The sequence below is a fragment of the Falco peregrinus genome, chromosome 3 (genome assembly GCF_023634155.1).
Source record: "Falco peregrinus isolate bFalPer1 chromosome 3, bFalPer1.pri, whole genome shotgun sequence".
Taxonomy (NCBI): domain Eukaryota; kingdom Metazoa; phylum Chordata; class Aves; order Falconiformes; family Falconidae; genus Falco; species Falco peregrinus.
Genome location: NC_073723.1, coordinates 103,597,692 through 103,616,278, shown reverse-complemented (window position 1 = coordinate 103,616,278; position 18,587 = coordinate 103,597,692). Strand labels below are relative to the sequence as shown.

The window sequence follows — 18,587 nt, the reverse complement described above, 5'->3', positions numbered from 1 at the left end:
CTTTTAAGATGAGGCGACCACACTCGCCTCAGAGGACCCCTCCAAGTCCTACCTGCCCTCACCGTACAGCCAGCAAAGGAAACGATGTGCTTGATGCTGCTGGAGCTGGGCCTCAGGGGGTCTGGGAGCCCTGCCTGGCTGTCCACATCTGTCATGCGTGCAAGACACTAGTAGGCTATTCATTATATTTAGATAATTACAATCTATACGTACAAGAATAGGTTTGCTGCCTTTGTTTAAACAAAAATTCTGAGTCAAAAGGGTGGGTTTGTACCTGGGGTCTGCTTTGGTGATTTTACCACATCTTGGTCTCATTTGGAAATTGCCTGAAGACAAATGGCTACAGAAGACAAGGGTCCACAAGAACAAGGTATTATATTTGAAATTCATCAACTGCCTCGGCATTCGAGGCAGGGTGCCATGGGCCACTATCGCTTGCCTTCTGGCAGCTCTGCCCTGTGGCAGACCCCCTCCGTAGGGAACGCCCAGATGTGGCACAGCTGTGCTGCTGTGGCCATGGCCCCCGTGCAGCCCCCGTGCTTGGGCCGGTGCAAGGTGCACCACGGGCACACGGCACGGGGCTCGGCTGCCGCAGTCACTGCCATGGGCAGGGCAGCCGCACAGAGAAGAGAATGAGGATTTCACCAAGCAACCATGTCCTCTGAAGAACAGCTTCACTTTAGAAACACTGATGTTCTTGGCATTTTGGAGTAAAAAAATCCCTTGGAATTTTCCATTTTCAGATTTCCAGAAAGTTTTGCTTGGTTTTGGCCCACTTATCCACTGAAATTGAAAGAAAGAAACCCCACAAGAGAATAATGAAGCACCAGAAGCCTCCCTGCTGACGAATGTCCCCCTCTCCCCCTGATTTCACATGAACTAGAAATCTTCCTCCTCAGCCCACTCTTTTCTAGGTCTGATAGAGGCATCGTACCCCTCAAGGCTTGGAAACTACAATGCTTCTTGTAAAAATCCATTCTCTGCAAACCTAAGCAAATGCTTGATCCTGAGTTTTTACGTGAAGAAACCCAGTTACCTTGCAAATTAGCAAATCTCCTGATTTCTGGAGAATAATCTTAGCTTGTATTTTCCATCCTAGTGCTGGAAAGCAAGACAGACACAGTTCTTGCTGAAAACACTTGAGCAATGGCACTTGGCCCTTACAGCACACCTGCTCCTCATAAACACAGCAGGACTGCACAGACAAAGGTGGGGGGTGTCTCCCCTAAGTGGCAGCATCAATCAAAACACAGCAGGACCCGAGCGGGGCCGAGCCCGCACCAACCCGCAGCGCAGCCCATCAGTCTCTCCAGGGAGTGACAGCACCAAGACCCTGCACCTTCCTCTGAAAGGACCAGCCCCGGAGATACAGGGCTGCGTTACAAAGCAGCAGCATTCCCAACACCTTCACACCTACCCAACGCTTGGGAAAAGACGATGCTGTGGTGGCACCTGGCTGTGTCTAGAATCCTTCCCAAACCCACCATCCTCTTTTCTTCTTCTCCTCAAGCTTGTCTCATACTAAAAGAGAATCTCAGTCTTCTCTCTCCCTCTCTCACTTACTAACTGTATTAAGAACAACTGATTCTTTTCAGAATTTTAAAGTATATTTTCCCTCTTACTTCTCCCAGTCCTCCCCTTCTTTCAATCCCTGCTTTAGAAACAGTTTTCCTCCTCCTGCCTCCCACTCATCGCAGGTTCTATTTTACTGACCCACATTAGTTTCACTGGTTCCTGCAACCCTGTAACCTGCTAGAAAAGTTGGGGGTATCTGGTTTTTCTCTTGGAGGAAAGGGGGACAGAGTCAAGCTCACTCTTTTCCTCTTACATTTTTTTCCAAACCTATTTCCGCGCCCGCCCCCCCAACCTCCCCCCCCCGGCCTCTTTCCCTTTATCCTATTATCTGAAAGGCAGTGAAGGATTTGCTTATGCTGCCTGTGGGCAGATTTGCTCTCCCGCTGGTAGCGGCTCAGCCGCAGCTGGCAGCCTGCTACCCACCGCCCTTGCACTGATGTGCTGTAAGTGCTGCCCCTGCGCCTGCAAAGTGGACGGACTTTTGCAAGGTGGATCTGACCCCGGCAAACCCCTGCACTCTCCCACATCCTCTCTTTCTGCTCAAGGCAACAGCAACAGCAGAGCTGAATGCAAGAGCTGCATGCCTTGCCTTAAATCAGCTAATATTTCTACTGTGTATGAAGGCAACTAGCTGTGGGCTGGGGGAATATACCCACAGCTCCTGCCCACAGACAGTGCGCGGACCTTTCAGGAGGGTGCTGCAATTTCTGTTCTGTCACCGTCATTACCCAGAGCAGCATGTGCCAAATTTCCAACACGGCTCAGGATGTATTGGATGGCTTCACATTGTTCTCTCAATTTCCTACTCATATCTGGGCTCAGAAAATGAGCTGAAGCAGAGGGAAAGGGAGCGCACGCATGTGCCTGTGTGGGCAGGTGGGCTACGGGGGCTTGGCCAGTGAGTGGCCAGAGGGCTGGCTAGCATGTGCCCTGGGGAACAGCCCCTTCTGGCTGAGGCACCCACCTTGTGAGTGACCCACAAGCTCAAGTCTGAGCAGCAGCTAATGCTGGGACCGAGCCCCACCAGCGATGTGTCCCAGCCCCTGCAGCACCCCCCGCAAACGCAGCCAGTGCTGGACCTGGTACCTTGGTTGGGATGCTGCCTTCACAGGGCCAGACTCATGCCATGCCACTCCTCTTCAGAAAGCTTCCAGGCTTTCAGGCAGCTGGCTTTAATCACAATTAGGAACTGCCGCTGCTCATTTCATTGTATTGATGACTTCAGGTCTGACCACAGAGGAGGGCCAAGGAAGTCCCAGACGTGCAGCATCCATGCTGGCACCTTGCCCAGGGGGTCAGATCAGAGCTCCTGCACAAGGAGTCCGGAACGGGATAGTGATGGCTCGCCCATCCCTGCAGACAGAAAGAGGCCCCTGAGCTCACCCCCTGCAGAGCAGAGTGTCTCACCAAGTGGCTCATGAATCACACACATGGTTCCCACTGAGCTGAGACATGTTTAGAAGGACTGACAGAATGCATTTAACAACTACATGAGATGTACTCAAGCATCTCTAGATAAATGGTTTCCATTGTTAATTACCCACACTGTAATACTCTTTATTTAGAACATGAGTTTGTTGAGCTGCAGGATCCAGTTATTGTTCATTGCTGTCCACAGACATTCTTTTATTCTGCTCTTTACTGCATGAAAAACTCTTCTAGTGTCTCACTATAAAGAGAATTCTCAGATTTTAAATAGTTGACTTTTTTTGCAACTTACCTACTTAATGGGTACCAGACACAGCATGCCAAGCGTCATGCTCTCCCTCCCGACTAGCAGCTTGGATGGGCAATTGCATACATCCAGTGGGCCACCAGCGTCTCAACATCCCTTCTAAGTGCCTGCTGCCCAAGAGTCTTTCGCCCTCTCCACGCTACACTTACAGGTCGCACTTCGATGCACATCGTTACCTCCACAAGTTCACATCAGCTAACTGTGCCAGACACCTCCAGTCCCTGACCAGTGTGTCATTTCTGTGCCACCTGCAAATTTCATTTGCAATTGTTTTATGCTTTCTCCCCAGTCATCAGCAAAACACCAAGTAGCTCTGGGCTAACACCAGACACCTGCATGCCTGTGTGCACTGCCACTGGATGGTGATTTCTCATGTTAGTTTGCTGCTACTTCGAGATCTAAGAGAAAATTTTAAAACATTTAGTAAGGGAGGTAAGTTTTTGAAAATGCCATTTTTATTAAAGAATGGTCTTGTATGCCACTAATTCAAACATCTCACAGAAGTATCTACATCAGAAGGTGTGTTTTTTTCAGAAAACTTTATAACTTCATAAAAATTACACTAAGTTTGACTGAGTGTGGTGTTCTACATAGACTAGAATTAACTATGCTGTTCTCAAAAATGCTGCTGATAGTACTCAGTGCCATCTTTTTCATGGTTTTACATGCTTACCTTTAGAAAATCCAACAACCTTATAGTTTTCTCCTGGCCCTTTCTTAAGCCTTTGTTAAAAACCTATTGCAAAAAATGTTTTAACTTTTTTTTTTCTTTTTCTCCATTTCTATACCACTCATAATTTAATTTGTCTGGAATCTAATGTCTCCACGGATACTGCAAAAAGTCCCCAATTTCAAAAACTTCTACATTTCATCTCAACCACTACATTTTAAGCAATGAAAATGTAAGCATTTATAATGTTAAAGGATTTAACGCAATTTTTCTAAGTGCTGTACACATGAATCATCAGCTCATTACCTCAGCCTAGCTACTGGAGGTCTAGCCAAACGTAAATCTGGTTGCTTTCTTTCTTTCCAAACCTCTAGAATTGATAGCAACGTACCCTGGAGCTCTGAGATTAAATTTCCAGATGATACTTTTATTACAAAGAAATGAAAGATGTCTCTTTCAGAAGATCAGGCCAGTACTCAACAAGCCCACAGAGCACAAGCTCTCTTGCAAAAGGTGGTGGAGCAACCTTTGGCGTAAAGGAGCTACGCTGTACCCTCAGGGTATCACAGAGCAGGCTATACTGAGTACCTGCAGTAATTCTACAAACATGAGTGGAAGCCATGCAGCTACTGTCATGAGATTGCTTCAGAGACTCCCTGGGTGATTTACCTGGAAGTCAGGAGAATAAACCCACTAGTAGGTACAGATAGTTATGGTGGCGGAACCAAAGAAATACTAAAGAAATTAAATATGGAGCATATTTTGCTGGGTGACCCACCAAACATAAGCCAGTAACAATGTGACAAAGTTACCAATGCTTTTATGGCAGAGTCTTAGCAGCGTTTAATTATTTATCACTAATGTTATGTTGCAGCATATTTATACAATATTTAAAAGAAGACCTGAGCCTGCTATTTATTCATGAGAAGATACCCTGTAGGCTGAGAGTTCACTGGCACAACAGAAAGTTATTAACAAGGCAACAGGAATTTTGCCTTATACAACGCTTGCCTCACGCCCAAGCTAACAGCGCAGAGAAATACTCTCTGTTTTTTGCCTGCTAAGCCTGAAACACTGCAGAGAGCCTGGGGTGGTTCCCAAAGTCTGCATTGTAACCTGCTGCCCTCAAAACCCTCCGGGGCAGCCCCTTGTCCCATAAGGATTTCTCTCTTTACTCAGAAAAAGCCACTTGGCAGAAGATGCTGCTGCAGTGCGACCCAAAGCTGGCGAGAGCCGGGCACGAACTCTGCCGAGTGGGGAATTCTGAGCAAAGGGTCTGTGGCTCACCGGGGGGGCTCCGGGCAGACCTGTTCCACCGAGCCAGCTCCCCACCCCCCCCGTCTGAAGTCAACTCTTAATGAAAGAAAATACAACATTTCTCCTACGCCCCTGACACAACAGAGAGAGATTTTCTTGCTGGGACTGTGTTTCCTTTATCTTGTCTTGAAGGAGCTGCCATGACAGAACTAGATACGTCTGCTAAAGTTTAAATAGCTTCAGTCAAGCAGGAAAGCTGGATATTTTTTTTTTCTCCAGGGGAGGAAGGACTGCACAAAGTAAAATCTATTTTTTTTTTCCCCAAGAGAAGCAAGCAAGCTGAGAAGAAATGGTGAGAGCTCTCCAAACGCAGTTGTTACCCAGCACTCTGTCCGCACAACCAATACCAAGCATAACCAACCATTCCTTCAGACATTCTCTACTCATTAGCAGCTTGAGGCAGCCTTGCAAAGGGGAAAGACTGTCTCTGAAAAGAGCTGGCAAACCTGGTGGGTGGTGTGCTGTTTGACCAGGGGGTCCCAGGCAGCTGGAGCCCTGGCAGGGGCGAGCAGAGCCAGTCAGCGGGCAGCATGTTGTGCCACAGCGTTGCTGATCAGGGCTCCCAGCACCAAATGTATTGCCCTGGTGTGAGATTACAACAACCCTGAACTCGGTAAGATAAATTGAGACAGAGATAGGCTCTAACAGCTGGGAAAGGTTTAGATTCAGACCCACAAAGGAAAGATTAATACATGTATTTCTTTTACATTAAGGGCTGTATCATTCAGATGATTCATAGACAAGTGCAGTTCCCAGCAAAATGATCAAAGGACATAATCACCACTTCTTGATATTTGCAAAGAACATTTTGCTATTAGTCTTATATTTGCAAACTCCATGGGAGTCAGATGAACGATGCACACCACTCAAAAAACCACACAACTCAACATTTAAGGTTTAGACAGAGCAGTGCAGAGGTTCTCAACTCCTTGATTTTAAAGCTCTCTGTGTGTCCCACAGAAGCAACACCATTTTTATCTTTCAAGCCTCATCACTTCAACTGCTTTCAGGCAAACGCGAGCTGTCTGAAAGGCAACATGCACAGCAAATTTCTCTGACCATCAGACAGGAGCTGGGAGAGCACGCTATGATGACTCAGACTTGCACTGCAGAACTTTGCAGTTACTCCTCAGGTTTGGACTCTAAGGGTATTGCACAGTAACTGCATCTTGCATGAACTAAGTGGGTCTCAGGAAAAGAAAAAAACTTCCTTGCTTAGAAACCCAGCCTGCAGCCCCAGGCTCAAGGAATGTGCCCGTGGACTTGAACAGCATAGATGTAACTTTTATTTCTGTTATGGTGATAGTTATAGCCATTATAGTGTTTAAGTGTGTCCCAAAGCATTCACAACCCAAGAGCAGGACCACGCTGGACAGGTGATGAAACTAGACGAGCCAGACTGAGCACACCAACAAGAAAGCAAACCTTTTCTTATTGCCAATGACTAAGGCTGTGGGTAAGGGATGCTCTCAAACCTCGTGAGCTGGACTGTGTGTTACCACTTTCAGTTTTGTACCATCTGAAAAGAAAGCTTCCTTTAAGCTTATGAAAGAAAAAAAAAAGAATCACCTTACTTTTAGTTAAAATACAGCTCAGCAGTGCTGCGAGTCCCACGTCCCTCAAGCCAGGGGAGGCGAATGTGACAGTGAACACAACTCATTCGTCTACAGGAACTTCCCTGTGCTCGATGTCATAGCAAAGGCAGGTGACAATTGTTGCCGAGTCCTTTGGTCTTTCCCTGACCTCTGGCCAGCTGTGGCCTGAACTGTCCCGAGCCAACCTGGGATGCAAACCAGCCACACAGGGCACCAGTATGTCAGTACATCAGTTCCAAGGCCACCACTGGTGCTACTGTTACATGGCTTTTGCTTTTCAACAGCAGAGCTGAGAGAACAGTGTAACAAATTCACAGGTGCTCCCCGGGGAAATTAGCTAGCTCAATTCCCCAAGATTCTTTTTATAAAAAGTCACCTCAGTGTCTACACACTATAAATAGTTATCCATAATACCAGCGGGGAGATTTTTTAAAATACGTGTTTCATGTGGACCGTGCTGTAATTTCTAGAACAGTTTATTCCACAAAGAAAGGAAAAGCACAAGCTGCAATTTTATTGACTTTCATTCATGAAAACAAACCATCTATGCATCACATAAACATGTGGCTCTGAGCTAAAATCAAGAAGGTTTCAGCACCACATGCAGAAAAACAGCTGAACACTCACAAAAGAAAGTGCTAAAAACGAGCTCCCCAGTAATGAAAAGCTTCGTTCCAGAATCTCAAGCGGAGTGCCATCTTAGGATAAGCAGCACCAACAATAACAACTGTCTTACTCCTTTACAGTACTTCTCACTGAAATACACGGAAGATTTAAGGTAAAAATGACAGTTTTCCCCACCCAGAAGTACCTCAAACTGCAAGAGTTTTGGGACAAGCTGACACCATTCATTCAATAAAATATTTGTCATTTCTGACACACCAAGGCCCTGAATACTTGTATTTCTTCCTATTTAGCTACCTATTTAGATTGCAAACCTAAACAAATCCATAGTAATAAGCACAGAATCACAGAAGACTTGAGGCCTGATGGGACCTCTGGAGGTCACCTAGTCCTGCCCCCCTGACCCTCAACCCCTGCCCAAACAGGGCCCCCACGCTGCCTGGCACCCTGCCCAGGCTTTTCAGTGTCTCCAAGGATGGAGATCCCACTCCCACCCCCCCACCCCGGGCAGCCTGTGCCAGTGCTCGGCCACCCTCACCATGAAAAAGTGTTTCCTGACTCTCAGAGGGACCCTCCCGTGTTTGTGCCCACTGCCGCTGGTCCTGTCACCGGGCACCCCTGAGAAGAGCCTGGCTCTGTCCCCTTTGCACCCTCCCACACGGATGAGATTCCCCTGAGCTTTCTCTTCTCCAGGCTGAACAGTCCCAGCCTCTCCTCATGGAGAGAGGCGCCAGTCCCTTAGTCATCTTGCTGGCCCCCCCATTGGACCTTCTCCAGCATGCCCGTACCTCTCACGTGCTGGGGAGCCCAGAGCTGGACGCAGGGCTCCAGGCACGGCCTCACCGGTGCGGGCAGGGGGGAAGGATCCCCTCCCTCAGCCCACGAGCAATTCCTTGCCTGACACAGCCCTGGATACCGGTCCAGCCGCTTCTCTGCTGCAAGGGCACAGCACTGGATCATGGAAAACTCCGGCCGCTTCTCTGCTGCAAGGGCACAGCACTGGATCATGGAAAACTTGGTGTCCACTGGGATGCCCGGGTCCTGCCCTGCCCAGCCGCCTTCCAGCCAGCGGCCCCCAGCACATCCCAGTTGGTGCCTGCGGCCGCTCCTCACCAGGTGCGGGACTTTGTGCCGCTCCTTGCCGAGCCTCCCCAGGCTCCTGCAGCCCGTCCCTCGAGCCTGCCCGGGTCCTGCGGGATGGCAGCACAGCTCTGGCCCGTTGGCCACCCGCCCAGAGCTTGTGCCGTCATCCGCCTCGCTGGGGGTGCACTCTGCCCACCCTCCAGATCACCGATGAGGCCGTTGGACAGGAGGGGACCCAGCGCGGAGCCCTGGGGTACGGCACTAGCCACCGGCCTCCAGCTGGGCTCTGTGCCACTGGCAAGCACTGCCAGGGCCTGGCCATCCAGCCCGTGTCCAACCCACCTCGCCGCTTGTCCAGTCACTGCATCAGCTCGTCACGGAAAGTTGTTGAGAATCGTTATACGACACTCCCTTAACCTTGTCTGAAATTACTTTTCTGTGTACCTTTGTGAAATGAAATCTTCAGCCAGAAGACGGTTTGAAACGCACATTCACGATTTATCTATTCCCCATCCTCACCAACATGATAGTTGAAGCACAGTGTGTAAATTAAGTTTCGAGGTTAAATAGTTTCAGGCTTCTTTATGAGCTATTATTAACTTCATTATTTATGAGTCTCTCTCTTTGTTGTAACGTTCTTCAGCTGAAGGTTATTGAACTGTAACTTCCTATCCCAGCATCTTTAATTTGACGAGCTTTTCCCCATGCGCTGGAAAGCGTGGTGCAGAAGGAGGTACTCTCTGCTCTTCTCCTGTTTTACACTGCGGTGCTACAAATGCATGAGCTCAGCGTGGCTCAGGCCTATAAACGCTTTTGTGAATCAGGACAAAATGCTTGATGCTAATCTCTGAGTCCACCACCTCTTTTCTGTGATGGGGAAGACAGTCTAAGAAAAGAAAGAAGCATTCTTCTTCATATAGAAATGGTCGACATTTCTTTTTTCACCAAGGAAAAAGGAGGTGTCTACTACGACGACCACCTGGCTTTCAGTTGAATCTCTCAATGTCTTTTGATTGATCAGCTCTCAGTTTGCTAAAGCATTTGCTGTCATGTGTCCCCAACTGGTTTAAGGCTCCTGTGATGTATTAGCTGCCTTCCTTGAGTCACCCGTTGCCTGCCATTTTAGAGAGCTGAGAAGCCCACTTGAAGGGATCATATGCCTAAAATGCCTTAAGCATTATGCCTTAATCTATGCCTCTAGCTCTATTTACGACCTGGAGATCATTTTTGTGGTGGTTTTGAAAGAATTCGGTGCCTGAGGGCTCCTGCTACGATTTTGTCTCAGCAGTATTCTGCCTTTAGAGGGGACTTTTCACCGTTAAATCTAGATCTTGCATAGAAATCTCCCATTCTGAATAATTCTGAAATTAAAAACCAATTATTGCTTTGTTATTTTACATGGAAAATGTGACTCTCTTCACAGGCTCATTTTCTTTATACATTTGAAGTGTCCCTTTTCTGAAATTTCCAGAAGCAGCTATTATGTGCATTACTGGATTGGTGGTTTTTATTTAATCAATAAATAAAAGCTAAACAAGAAAAATATTTGACAAGACAAAATATTTGTCCTAGTTTGGTAAGTAAAAAGTAGTTTAGGTCTGTTAATTTTATTGATAATTGCACAGCATCTGAAATACACGATACTACTTCCAAAACGGAGTAACACTTGAGGTAAATCAGGGTGACCATTAGTAAGCTGGCTACGGTACACAGGAACGTGATCTTTCCTGCTCCTGCTAAAGCACCTGGGATTGCCACTGTCATCTACAACATCTGGAGCCGCTCATAAAGTTGACAAAACATATGACTGAGTCTTCTGTATTTAAAAGAGATAGGCAGGCACCTCAAATAATCTCCTCACCCACTTGGTAACGTCTTTTAACTTCTGCGGTCCCACGCCTGCATCTGTGTAGGTCACTGACACCTCTGTAGGACATCACTGGGTGTAACAGCTGGCCCGCTCCTGGGGCGTTACTGGGGCTGGTATGAACCCTGCTCTCCAGCACAGGTTTTTCATGGTTGGTTCGTCGTCCTTTCCCTGAAGCAGCAACAGGACAGATAGGCGGCACATAAAGCTTTTGTTTTCTGGAAAACACCAGCTTCAGGAAAAGCCCACTGCCTGTTAGCCAGAGCATCCGCCACAGCTCAACATGGAACCCAGCAACAGCAATGCCAGCCCGCAAGCCTGGAAAACGTACACGCAGGCTACGGTGCGTCCTTGAAATAACATTGACTGTTTATTTGTTCCATAGCCAGGAGGGACGTACATGCATTTTGCGCTTGTTAGGAGACTGAAAAACCAGACCAAATAGCTATCCCTGGGCACGAATTTTAAACTAGGTACAGGAATGCAGCTCAGGGTGATGAACACGACTCTGAATCCATGCAAGCTCTCTTCTCTCCGCACCCGTTATGTGATGAGCTGCACGGGCTCGCTGAACCACGCGCAGATGACACGCAAGGAGTTTGCAGCCAGGCCTCTGATCCTACAAGCAGCTCCATGTGGGCAGATGCCTGGCTCCTTGCCCAGTCTTACTGAGGCTGAAGAGACCTACATGGGTATTGACATCCATTTGTGCAGGACCAAAACCAGTCACTCCGTGTGACTCCTACATGACTAATTACAGCTGCAGTAGAGCGCTGACCTTCACTGATTCAGGAGCAGGCGAGGAACGCTGGGGATGAACTAAGCAATGTAAGGAGTGATGCTTCACCTGTCCCCTGCGCTGGAGAACTGTCTTTGTCTCAGAAAACAGTTCCCGCTCTGTCCACAGACCTTCCCTGTGCAAAGGGCAGAACAAAGCCTATTTGCAGGAGCTCTGGGCTTTTAGAATTTAAGGGCACCGAAAAACAGCAGATCATTTCTTCTGAGGTCCTCTGTATTGCACGCATTTCACCTTTGTAACTTGAACTGAAACCAGTAATTTACTTTTGATCGAAGCAGAGTGTGTTTAGCTGAAAGCTACCTTCCAGAAGGGCAGTGAGCTTTGAACTGAAAACTTAAAAAATACAAAATCCACTCTTCCTAGTCTGCCCCAGTAATTAATCACCATGGTATTAAATACTGGCACCTAGTTTCCCATACAAATTTATCAGGATTCAGCTTTTAACCACGCATCCTCTCCCTGCTTAATTTAAAGGTCCTTTAGACGATACAGTTTTCCTCCCCCCATAAAAACCACTTATGTGTGCTTAATCTACTCATCTTCCTTTTGATAATCTAAATAAACCAAAATGTTAAAGTTTCTTATTGTATGGCATTTTCTGCAGGTGTCTAATATTTATAGGGTTTTGCACCCTCTCCAATTTTTCAATGCACCATTTAAAAATATGAACATGAGAACTGAATGCAATGTTCTAGTGTCGGTCTCACCGATGCTGCGTACTGGCACAAAATCATCTTCCAGCTTTTGATCACTACTCCCCAGCTTAGGTATTCAAGGAGCACATTAACCCTTCTGACTTTATGCTACAAATTGGAACTTGCATTCAATTGCTTGTACCCTAAATCCCATTTAGAGTCCCATTTGGGAATGAGACTCTGCTTTTGCCAAAGCAAGTCTGCATTCATCTTTATTGTACAAACTTGCATTTGACTATGAAAACGTGCTCCTTTTAACGACCCCAGCTTACCAAGAAATCCCAGCTTCCCTCATAGGCTTGCTCTATCCTCATTATTACCCTGCTCCACCCAACAAATATTATTAGCCTGTTATTATGAGTCCCTATTTATGGTCAGTTCATTAGAAAAATACAAAGTGCCTGAGCTCTGGTAATTCTGAAAGCGATTGTTCAGCTCTCGCTTAAACCCAGGAACATCTGAGCACTAAGTACCTCTCAGTTTTCTGCTGTAAGATATCCCTTATGCTTAAAATGCCAGCATACTAGCGCACTGTTGGCTAACTGCAGTAAAAGGCATGTGTTTTGGAAACAGTATTTTTACAAAATTCTTACGACAGTATAGTTTTAATTAGTACCCAGTACTACCATCCTCAAACTTTAGACCAGAAAAAGCCTTTAAAACAAAGATAACAAATCACAGATCAAACAACACACCAAATGTCTCTTTTTCTTTCTGGCTGCTGCTGAACCAGCCCGATTCCGAACCGGACAACTCTTGTCGATCGGCAGGTGCTCGGGCAGACGCAGGGCTCTCTCTGGTGCTGCTGCACCCATTTTCCACCAGCACGCTTCTTACTCGCAGTGCTACAAACCAGCGGGGGCCTCCCACCAGGTGACAACCTCCTCCCCTCTGCGGGCAGCAGGGAGGGCAGCGCCTCGCAGCAAGAGGGTGCTGGGGTCGGGGGCTCAGCCCCCTGCCCGGGGCAGGACCTGGCAGGCTGAAGCACTGTCCGGGCAGCTGAACTTCACAATCACATTTCCCAGCCCCCGTGGCCATGAAATAAGCCGAAACATTTACTGTTGATGTTGGGCTTGAGTAAAACTAAGGAGAGCATGAAAAGTCTCTGCCACCCAAACCCCGTAGGTTGCATTTCAGCACGTATTGAATGAAAATGTGAATATTCTCCTGAATATTGATCTTCAGAGGAGCTCTCACTGGCCTACATACAGCTAATGTTAGAAAACTGAACTGCTTGCAGAAATAAGGGACTAAACCCTCAGGAAATTTGTTGAACTAAAGAATAAACAAAATATCCATAGTACTTGATTTTCAAGGGCATGAAGCATCCAAAGTTTACACTTGAGAATATTAAGCACGTCTGAAAATTGGGACATTTGCTTTGTTGCTACTGTTAAATTGCTGCCTCAGCGCCCTTGCCCTTTACCTCACCTACAGCATCAAAAGATTTCAGCTGTAGCTTTTACAGTGGGGTACTGAGAATCCATTGGAAGTGGTATGTCAAAGGACCTTTAAGGAAAACTGATCCGTTAGCTCTTGACATAACTTCAAAACATTAAGCCTCAAGCAAGGCTGACTTTTATACACACAACAGCTAGTTTGTCATCTGGTCCGAGATGCCAGAAAGCAAACCAGCTGGGCAAAGCTGTCTGCTGGCATGACCCTGCAAAGCTGCGCTGGCAAGGCAGAGTTTGGCCCCATCTTTCCTCACTATTCAGTGACACAACGCTTTCTGCGCTCTCCCCGCCAGCCCTCCCTCCACCAGCACCGAACGCGATACCTGCTGGAGTGGCTTTGCCCATCACCTCCCTGGAGGAGGCAACAACGCAAACAGGCTTTACTCCAAGAAAAGCTGCACTCACCCGATCTTCTTCTTCTCTGACATCTGGCATGGTGCTGATGCAGAGGCTGACTGCAGTGATGGCAACAAAAGAGATGGAAATACAAGCAAAGATCTTTCCTGGGATCCCCGAGTGGGGGTTCTCCACCATGTCCCTGAGCTTTCGCATGCACAAACTCAGTCGGCTACTGTCCTGGAAGGCACATTGCGTGGTTTCACTAAATACCATCTCCCCCTCGTACAGCCTGGCCTCAGCTGCCTCCTCCTCTTTCTGTCGCAATCTCTTTTTACAGCACCACTCCAGGTGGTCCTCTTCTATCCCCCAGTACACAAGCTCCTCCTGAAAAGAAAGAGCGCACATCTCCCTGAGAAGCCTCAGCTTCCCAGCTGTCAGGAAAGTCATGATTGTCCTGAAGGCACTAGGATTACGGTCAAAAAAAAATTCATTGCAGCTAACATCATAGTCATCGCAGATGTTCATGATCTCATCATAATTGTTGCAATACTTCAGCTTCCCAAGCCTGGTCAAGGGGCAGTTCTCCAAGGTGGTCCATGGAACTTTGTACTTAATACCACCTACGTTGATGATCACAAACCTGGTCCGGTCATCCAGGTGGGCTAAGCAGCACAAATCTTCCCCAGGGTGCAGAAGTTTGGCCTTTTTGTAGAAGAATCCTTTCTTGGTTTGCACTTCACACAGGTTTTCCAAGTTATTGAAGGAGTAGCTGAACTCAGGATCTGCATTCCCAGTGAGCAATGCCATTTTGTGATACATCTGTTGAGACCATAGGGAGGTCAAGGCTACTCAAACAAATGCATCTGGAGCTCGAGCAGAGAGTCAACCTACAAAACAGAGTTTTAAAATTACAATAAAATCAGGGCATTGCTAGATGAAAAACAATCCTATCCTCTCAATCCCAAGAAACTTTTCTCCATGGTACTATTTCTTCCTCGATTCTTTTAGGCCTATCTTTGCTTGATCATCACTTGGGGAAAGAACTTAAAACTGCGATAAGGTCAGAAGCCATGTTGATACTTCTAGATGGTTTAGTCAGTGAATGAATGGAAACAAAACCAGTGTACTATCATTTTCAGAAATTTCCTTTCTAGAGGTTTGAGCTATATCCTGGGCATCAGTAGGTACAGGAAAGGAAAATGGGTCTTTTGGATAATGACGATTTATATTTTAGCAACTTAACAAAGAAACTTAGTTGCAAATGAGTTTTTGTTTATTTTAGTGAGTCTACATAATGTTTCTATTACAAAATGCCTGTAGTGTGAGGATGCAATGGTTACCTACAGTACAGTCAGAAACATGACTGCAGAAATGTTGGCAATTCCCAATCTAAATCCACCAAGCTCAGGTACCAAGAGCAAAGACAACGTGGGAGCTGAGAACCCAGCCTGCGGCCAAGCGGTTTGGGTGCCTGAGCACAAAGTGTGTGCTACAGATCCAGTTGCCACTGGTACCCCGACTAACGGGATTACAGCTGTATTGGGCATATCAGCCTGGACAACCCCACTTCCAGAAGGTAGAAGAGCTTTTGTTCTTGTGCTGGGGTGCCTGCCACCCAGGCTGGTGGCATCTCCCGCAGAGTGGTAAGCAGCCCAGCTCACAGTGGGGACCAGAGCTTGCCCTGCTCATCGGGGCTGCTGGAGGCTCTGCAGTGGGTTTGGCTGGGGGAGGGGGGCAGGGGGCCTGGCAGCAGCTCTGCAATGGGAGACTGAACCCAAGAACGAAGCAGAGCTGGAAGCAACCTTCTGGCTGCTCTTACTTCTGGATGACGCAGAACCCAACTGCTCACATTTAGCAGGAATTATGTGCATTATGTTTAATTCCAGGATTTCATTTGTGCCTTCTGCTTACCCCTCCTTTACCACACCACAATCCACAGACCTCCTGAACACATCTTTTCACCTGCCACATTGCTTCCTCACTTTCTCTGGAGCTTGCCGCTAGGTTCTCCAAAGCTGTCTCTCCAAAGCAGTACTAGGATGGATGTCTTGGAATGCTCAGTATGTAATCGCATCAGTGAATCACCCAGCACTTCCTGAACTGCTCAAATATGGAGTACGAACAAAGAAACTGCTGTAGGACCAGGACAGAGAAGACCTGGACTGAGAAGGGGTGCAGCGATGGGCAACAACCTGAAGCAGGGCATGTAGAAACCTTACAAGTTGACAAAGGACAAGAGAAAAAACTGAGCTGCAAAAGATGGCCTGACACTATGATGGCAGGACAGTAACCATGAGGGAGTAACTCTGTAATTTATAAGCGATGTTCTCCAGTCTTCTTTGAACCGCATGCTTTCAGCCCGGAGGGAACAGAGAACAAGTGGGTGCTAGGGAAAACTGCAGAGCACATGCATTCAAACACCATCTCAGAGCAGCAGCTTCCTTTATCCGTAATCAACTCACTGACTCTTAACTCATTCCTCTCAGTCAAGAAAGCAGCAAATGCTTGCTACTCACAGCCCTGATCACCCTCTAAATATTCTTGCCAACCACACTGGAACAACCAAATCACAGCAACAGCAGCAGCACTCCTACTTCAACACTTCTGTGAGGATCCAGGCACTGCATTTTAGAAGGGCATTTATGGTGGGTATTTATAAGAGTCAGAGAAAGGCTGGTTTACATACAAAAAACCCTAAAGCCACGTAAAGATACTTCTCAGCACTGTGAAAATTTCCAAAGAACTAATGATGCCAAAATCTCTCCAATTTCACCTTGGGCAAAAAAGTTGTTTAAACATCCATTTCTACGGGGCAACATGAACAACAGAGAAAAGCTCCTTCACCTGGCTAAGGGCCAGGAAAGGACAAGAGGCTGCACCACGTGTCTTGAGAAATGGGTGCCTGAGTGGTGCTGGGACTGCAGATACCATCACTGTCACAAGGAGAGCACACCATCAGCACGGCAGACGCTTTAAGGATTTAGTCTCTTGCTGCTTTTTGTTGGTAAGATAAAATATTGACTGCCACCACTCAGGGCACTGTGCTTTTATTTTCATGCCTCGCTTGTTACACAAGTCAACATACAAGAAGTAGTTTATATTATTTTGACATCAAGGCCAGGATTTGCTTTTCTTCTCTCCCTTGTGCATGGTTGTTGCATAAAGGGGCCAGATACATTTCACAGAATTATTTTGAATCTAATCCTACATGCGCTTCTTCCTTCTTCTAAGCAGCAGCCAACTCAATGTGAAAATCTGTAAGCATGTTGTTCATTACAAAATCTCTGAGTTACAGAGGGTTAGTCTTCTGTTTTGTGGATATAAAATGATGTTGACTAAATGTAAAGTTTCAGCAAGCAGCTATTAATTTTCTTCCCTTTTTTTTTTTTTTTTTCTTTTTGTATCATCAGTGGTTAAATAGAAAGTGATAACAGAGGTAGCTACAGATGGTATTGCCTGTGGTTCAACAGTTTGATTCTGGACACTGCTGGTAGCATCAGATGTTGGAGTTTAGTTAATAAGGTGAATTTTCTGACCTCACGCTTCAAGATCCCAGAATCCATAATAGTATACATTACCAGCTGTCAGGATTTGTTTTGGAAATCTCAGCTAAAAAAAGAAAGAAAAAAAAGAAAAGAAAGAAGCACATGAAGAGAGCCATACATATTACTCTCCTTGGCACCTCCGTGAGGTTGTTGCCCCAGACCAGGGTGCAGGTGTCAGTGGAACAGCATGGCCAAGCCTGCTGTGCCACTTCAACTGTCCTACAGAAAACCAGAATACATCACTGTGAGCTCCCAGTTTGGCATCTATCCTGGGAAGTAAAATAAGCCTGGAAGGTCTGTTTCTGATCTTATGTGCATGGAATGTATCATGACCTCCACTGAATATTAAAGGGTGTTTCAAAATTATGCGGGTCTTAAAATACTCTCTGCATGCCAAGGTTATCTAATGTACGCACATGTAAAGCATCCCATTGAAGATTACTTTTAAAAGCCAATACTTCCAGAAATGATGCTACATTATCATCCAGTTGGCATTTCTATCATTTAATCTGACACATGCGTGCAAGAAAGGCTATTAAAACACAGTCTGCAAGAAGCTGCCCATTGCAGGGACACAGGACAAAATTCGACTCTATTTTTGTTCATCATTTTAAACTGTGGGAGAAATGCTGCATAAATGTTTCAGTTTGATGATCATACACAGGGTGGGTCATACATATTGTGGATTCTTTTCTTTTTTTAAGTAGTCACACAAATTTATTCACAACGAAATACTTTCTTTGGCTATCTATGTATGCATATGTGTGCATCTACACACACACAAGTTCAGCCAAATTCTGTCAACAGCAGACAGTTGAGATCCTCAAAATGCAGGTATTTCTCATCAAAGATTTTAAAGAATAAATGTCACAAGCATACAGCTGCTTCACATTGTCCTTTTTGTTGCACTATTTTCTCAATGCAGAGAGGGCGATTTCTTTCCTTACTGTCTTTTCACCTTGCCTGCTCCCATCACTGTTCTTCACCAAACATTCTTCACCCCTCCGTTTTATCAGTAGGGATGCATCCAAGTCCTACATGGCTTTGCATGTGGCTCCACTGGTCCCAAGTTGCCTTGAGCAAGAATGAAAAATGTGGCAAAAACACCCCTGCCAACAGGCTGGCCAGCCTGGTGAGGAGAGCTTGGAAATTGTGACGATGGGGCGGAAGCGGTGGAGCTGGTGGGGGGTCACATGGCCAGGAGAGACCCCGTGAGCAGTAGAGGGCTGAAGAGTGACCGCATCTAATGTCTGTGTATAAATGAGGGTATGCCTACAGGGAAGCGT

General features: G+C 46.5%; 1 protein-coding gene across 2 annotated transcripts in view; it reads right to left on the bottom strand.

Annotated features, from left to right (window-relative positions):
• KCNG2 (potassium voltage-gated channel modifier subfamily G member 2) overlaps positions 1-18,587 on the bottom strand; it is a 61,680-nt gene that overhangs the window by 12,470 nt on the left and 30,623 nt on the right. For both annotated transcript variants that reach the window (XM_055800640.1, XM_055800639.1), the window contains one exon: positions 13,823-14,643. In XM_055800640.1, the coding sequence (XP_055656615.1) occupies positions 13,823-14,575 (753 nt within the window). In that variant the 5' untranslated portion in view covers positions 14,576-14,643. The remainder of the gene's footprint in view (positions 1-13,822; positions 14,644-18,587) is intronic.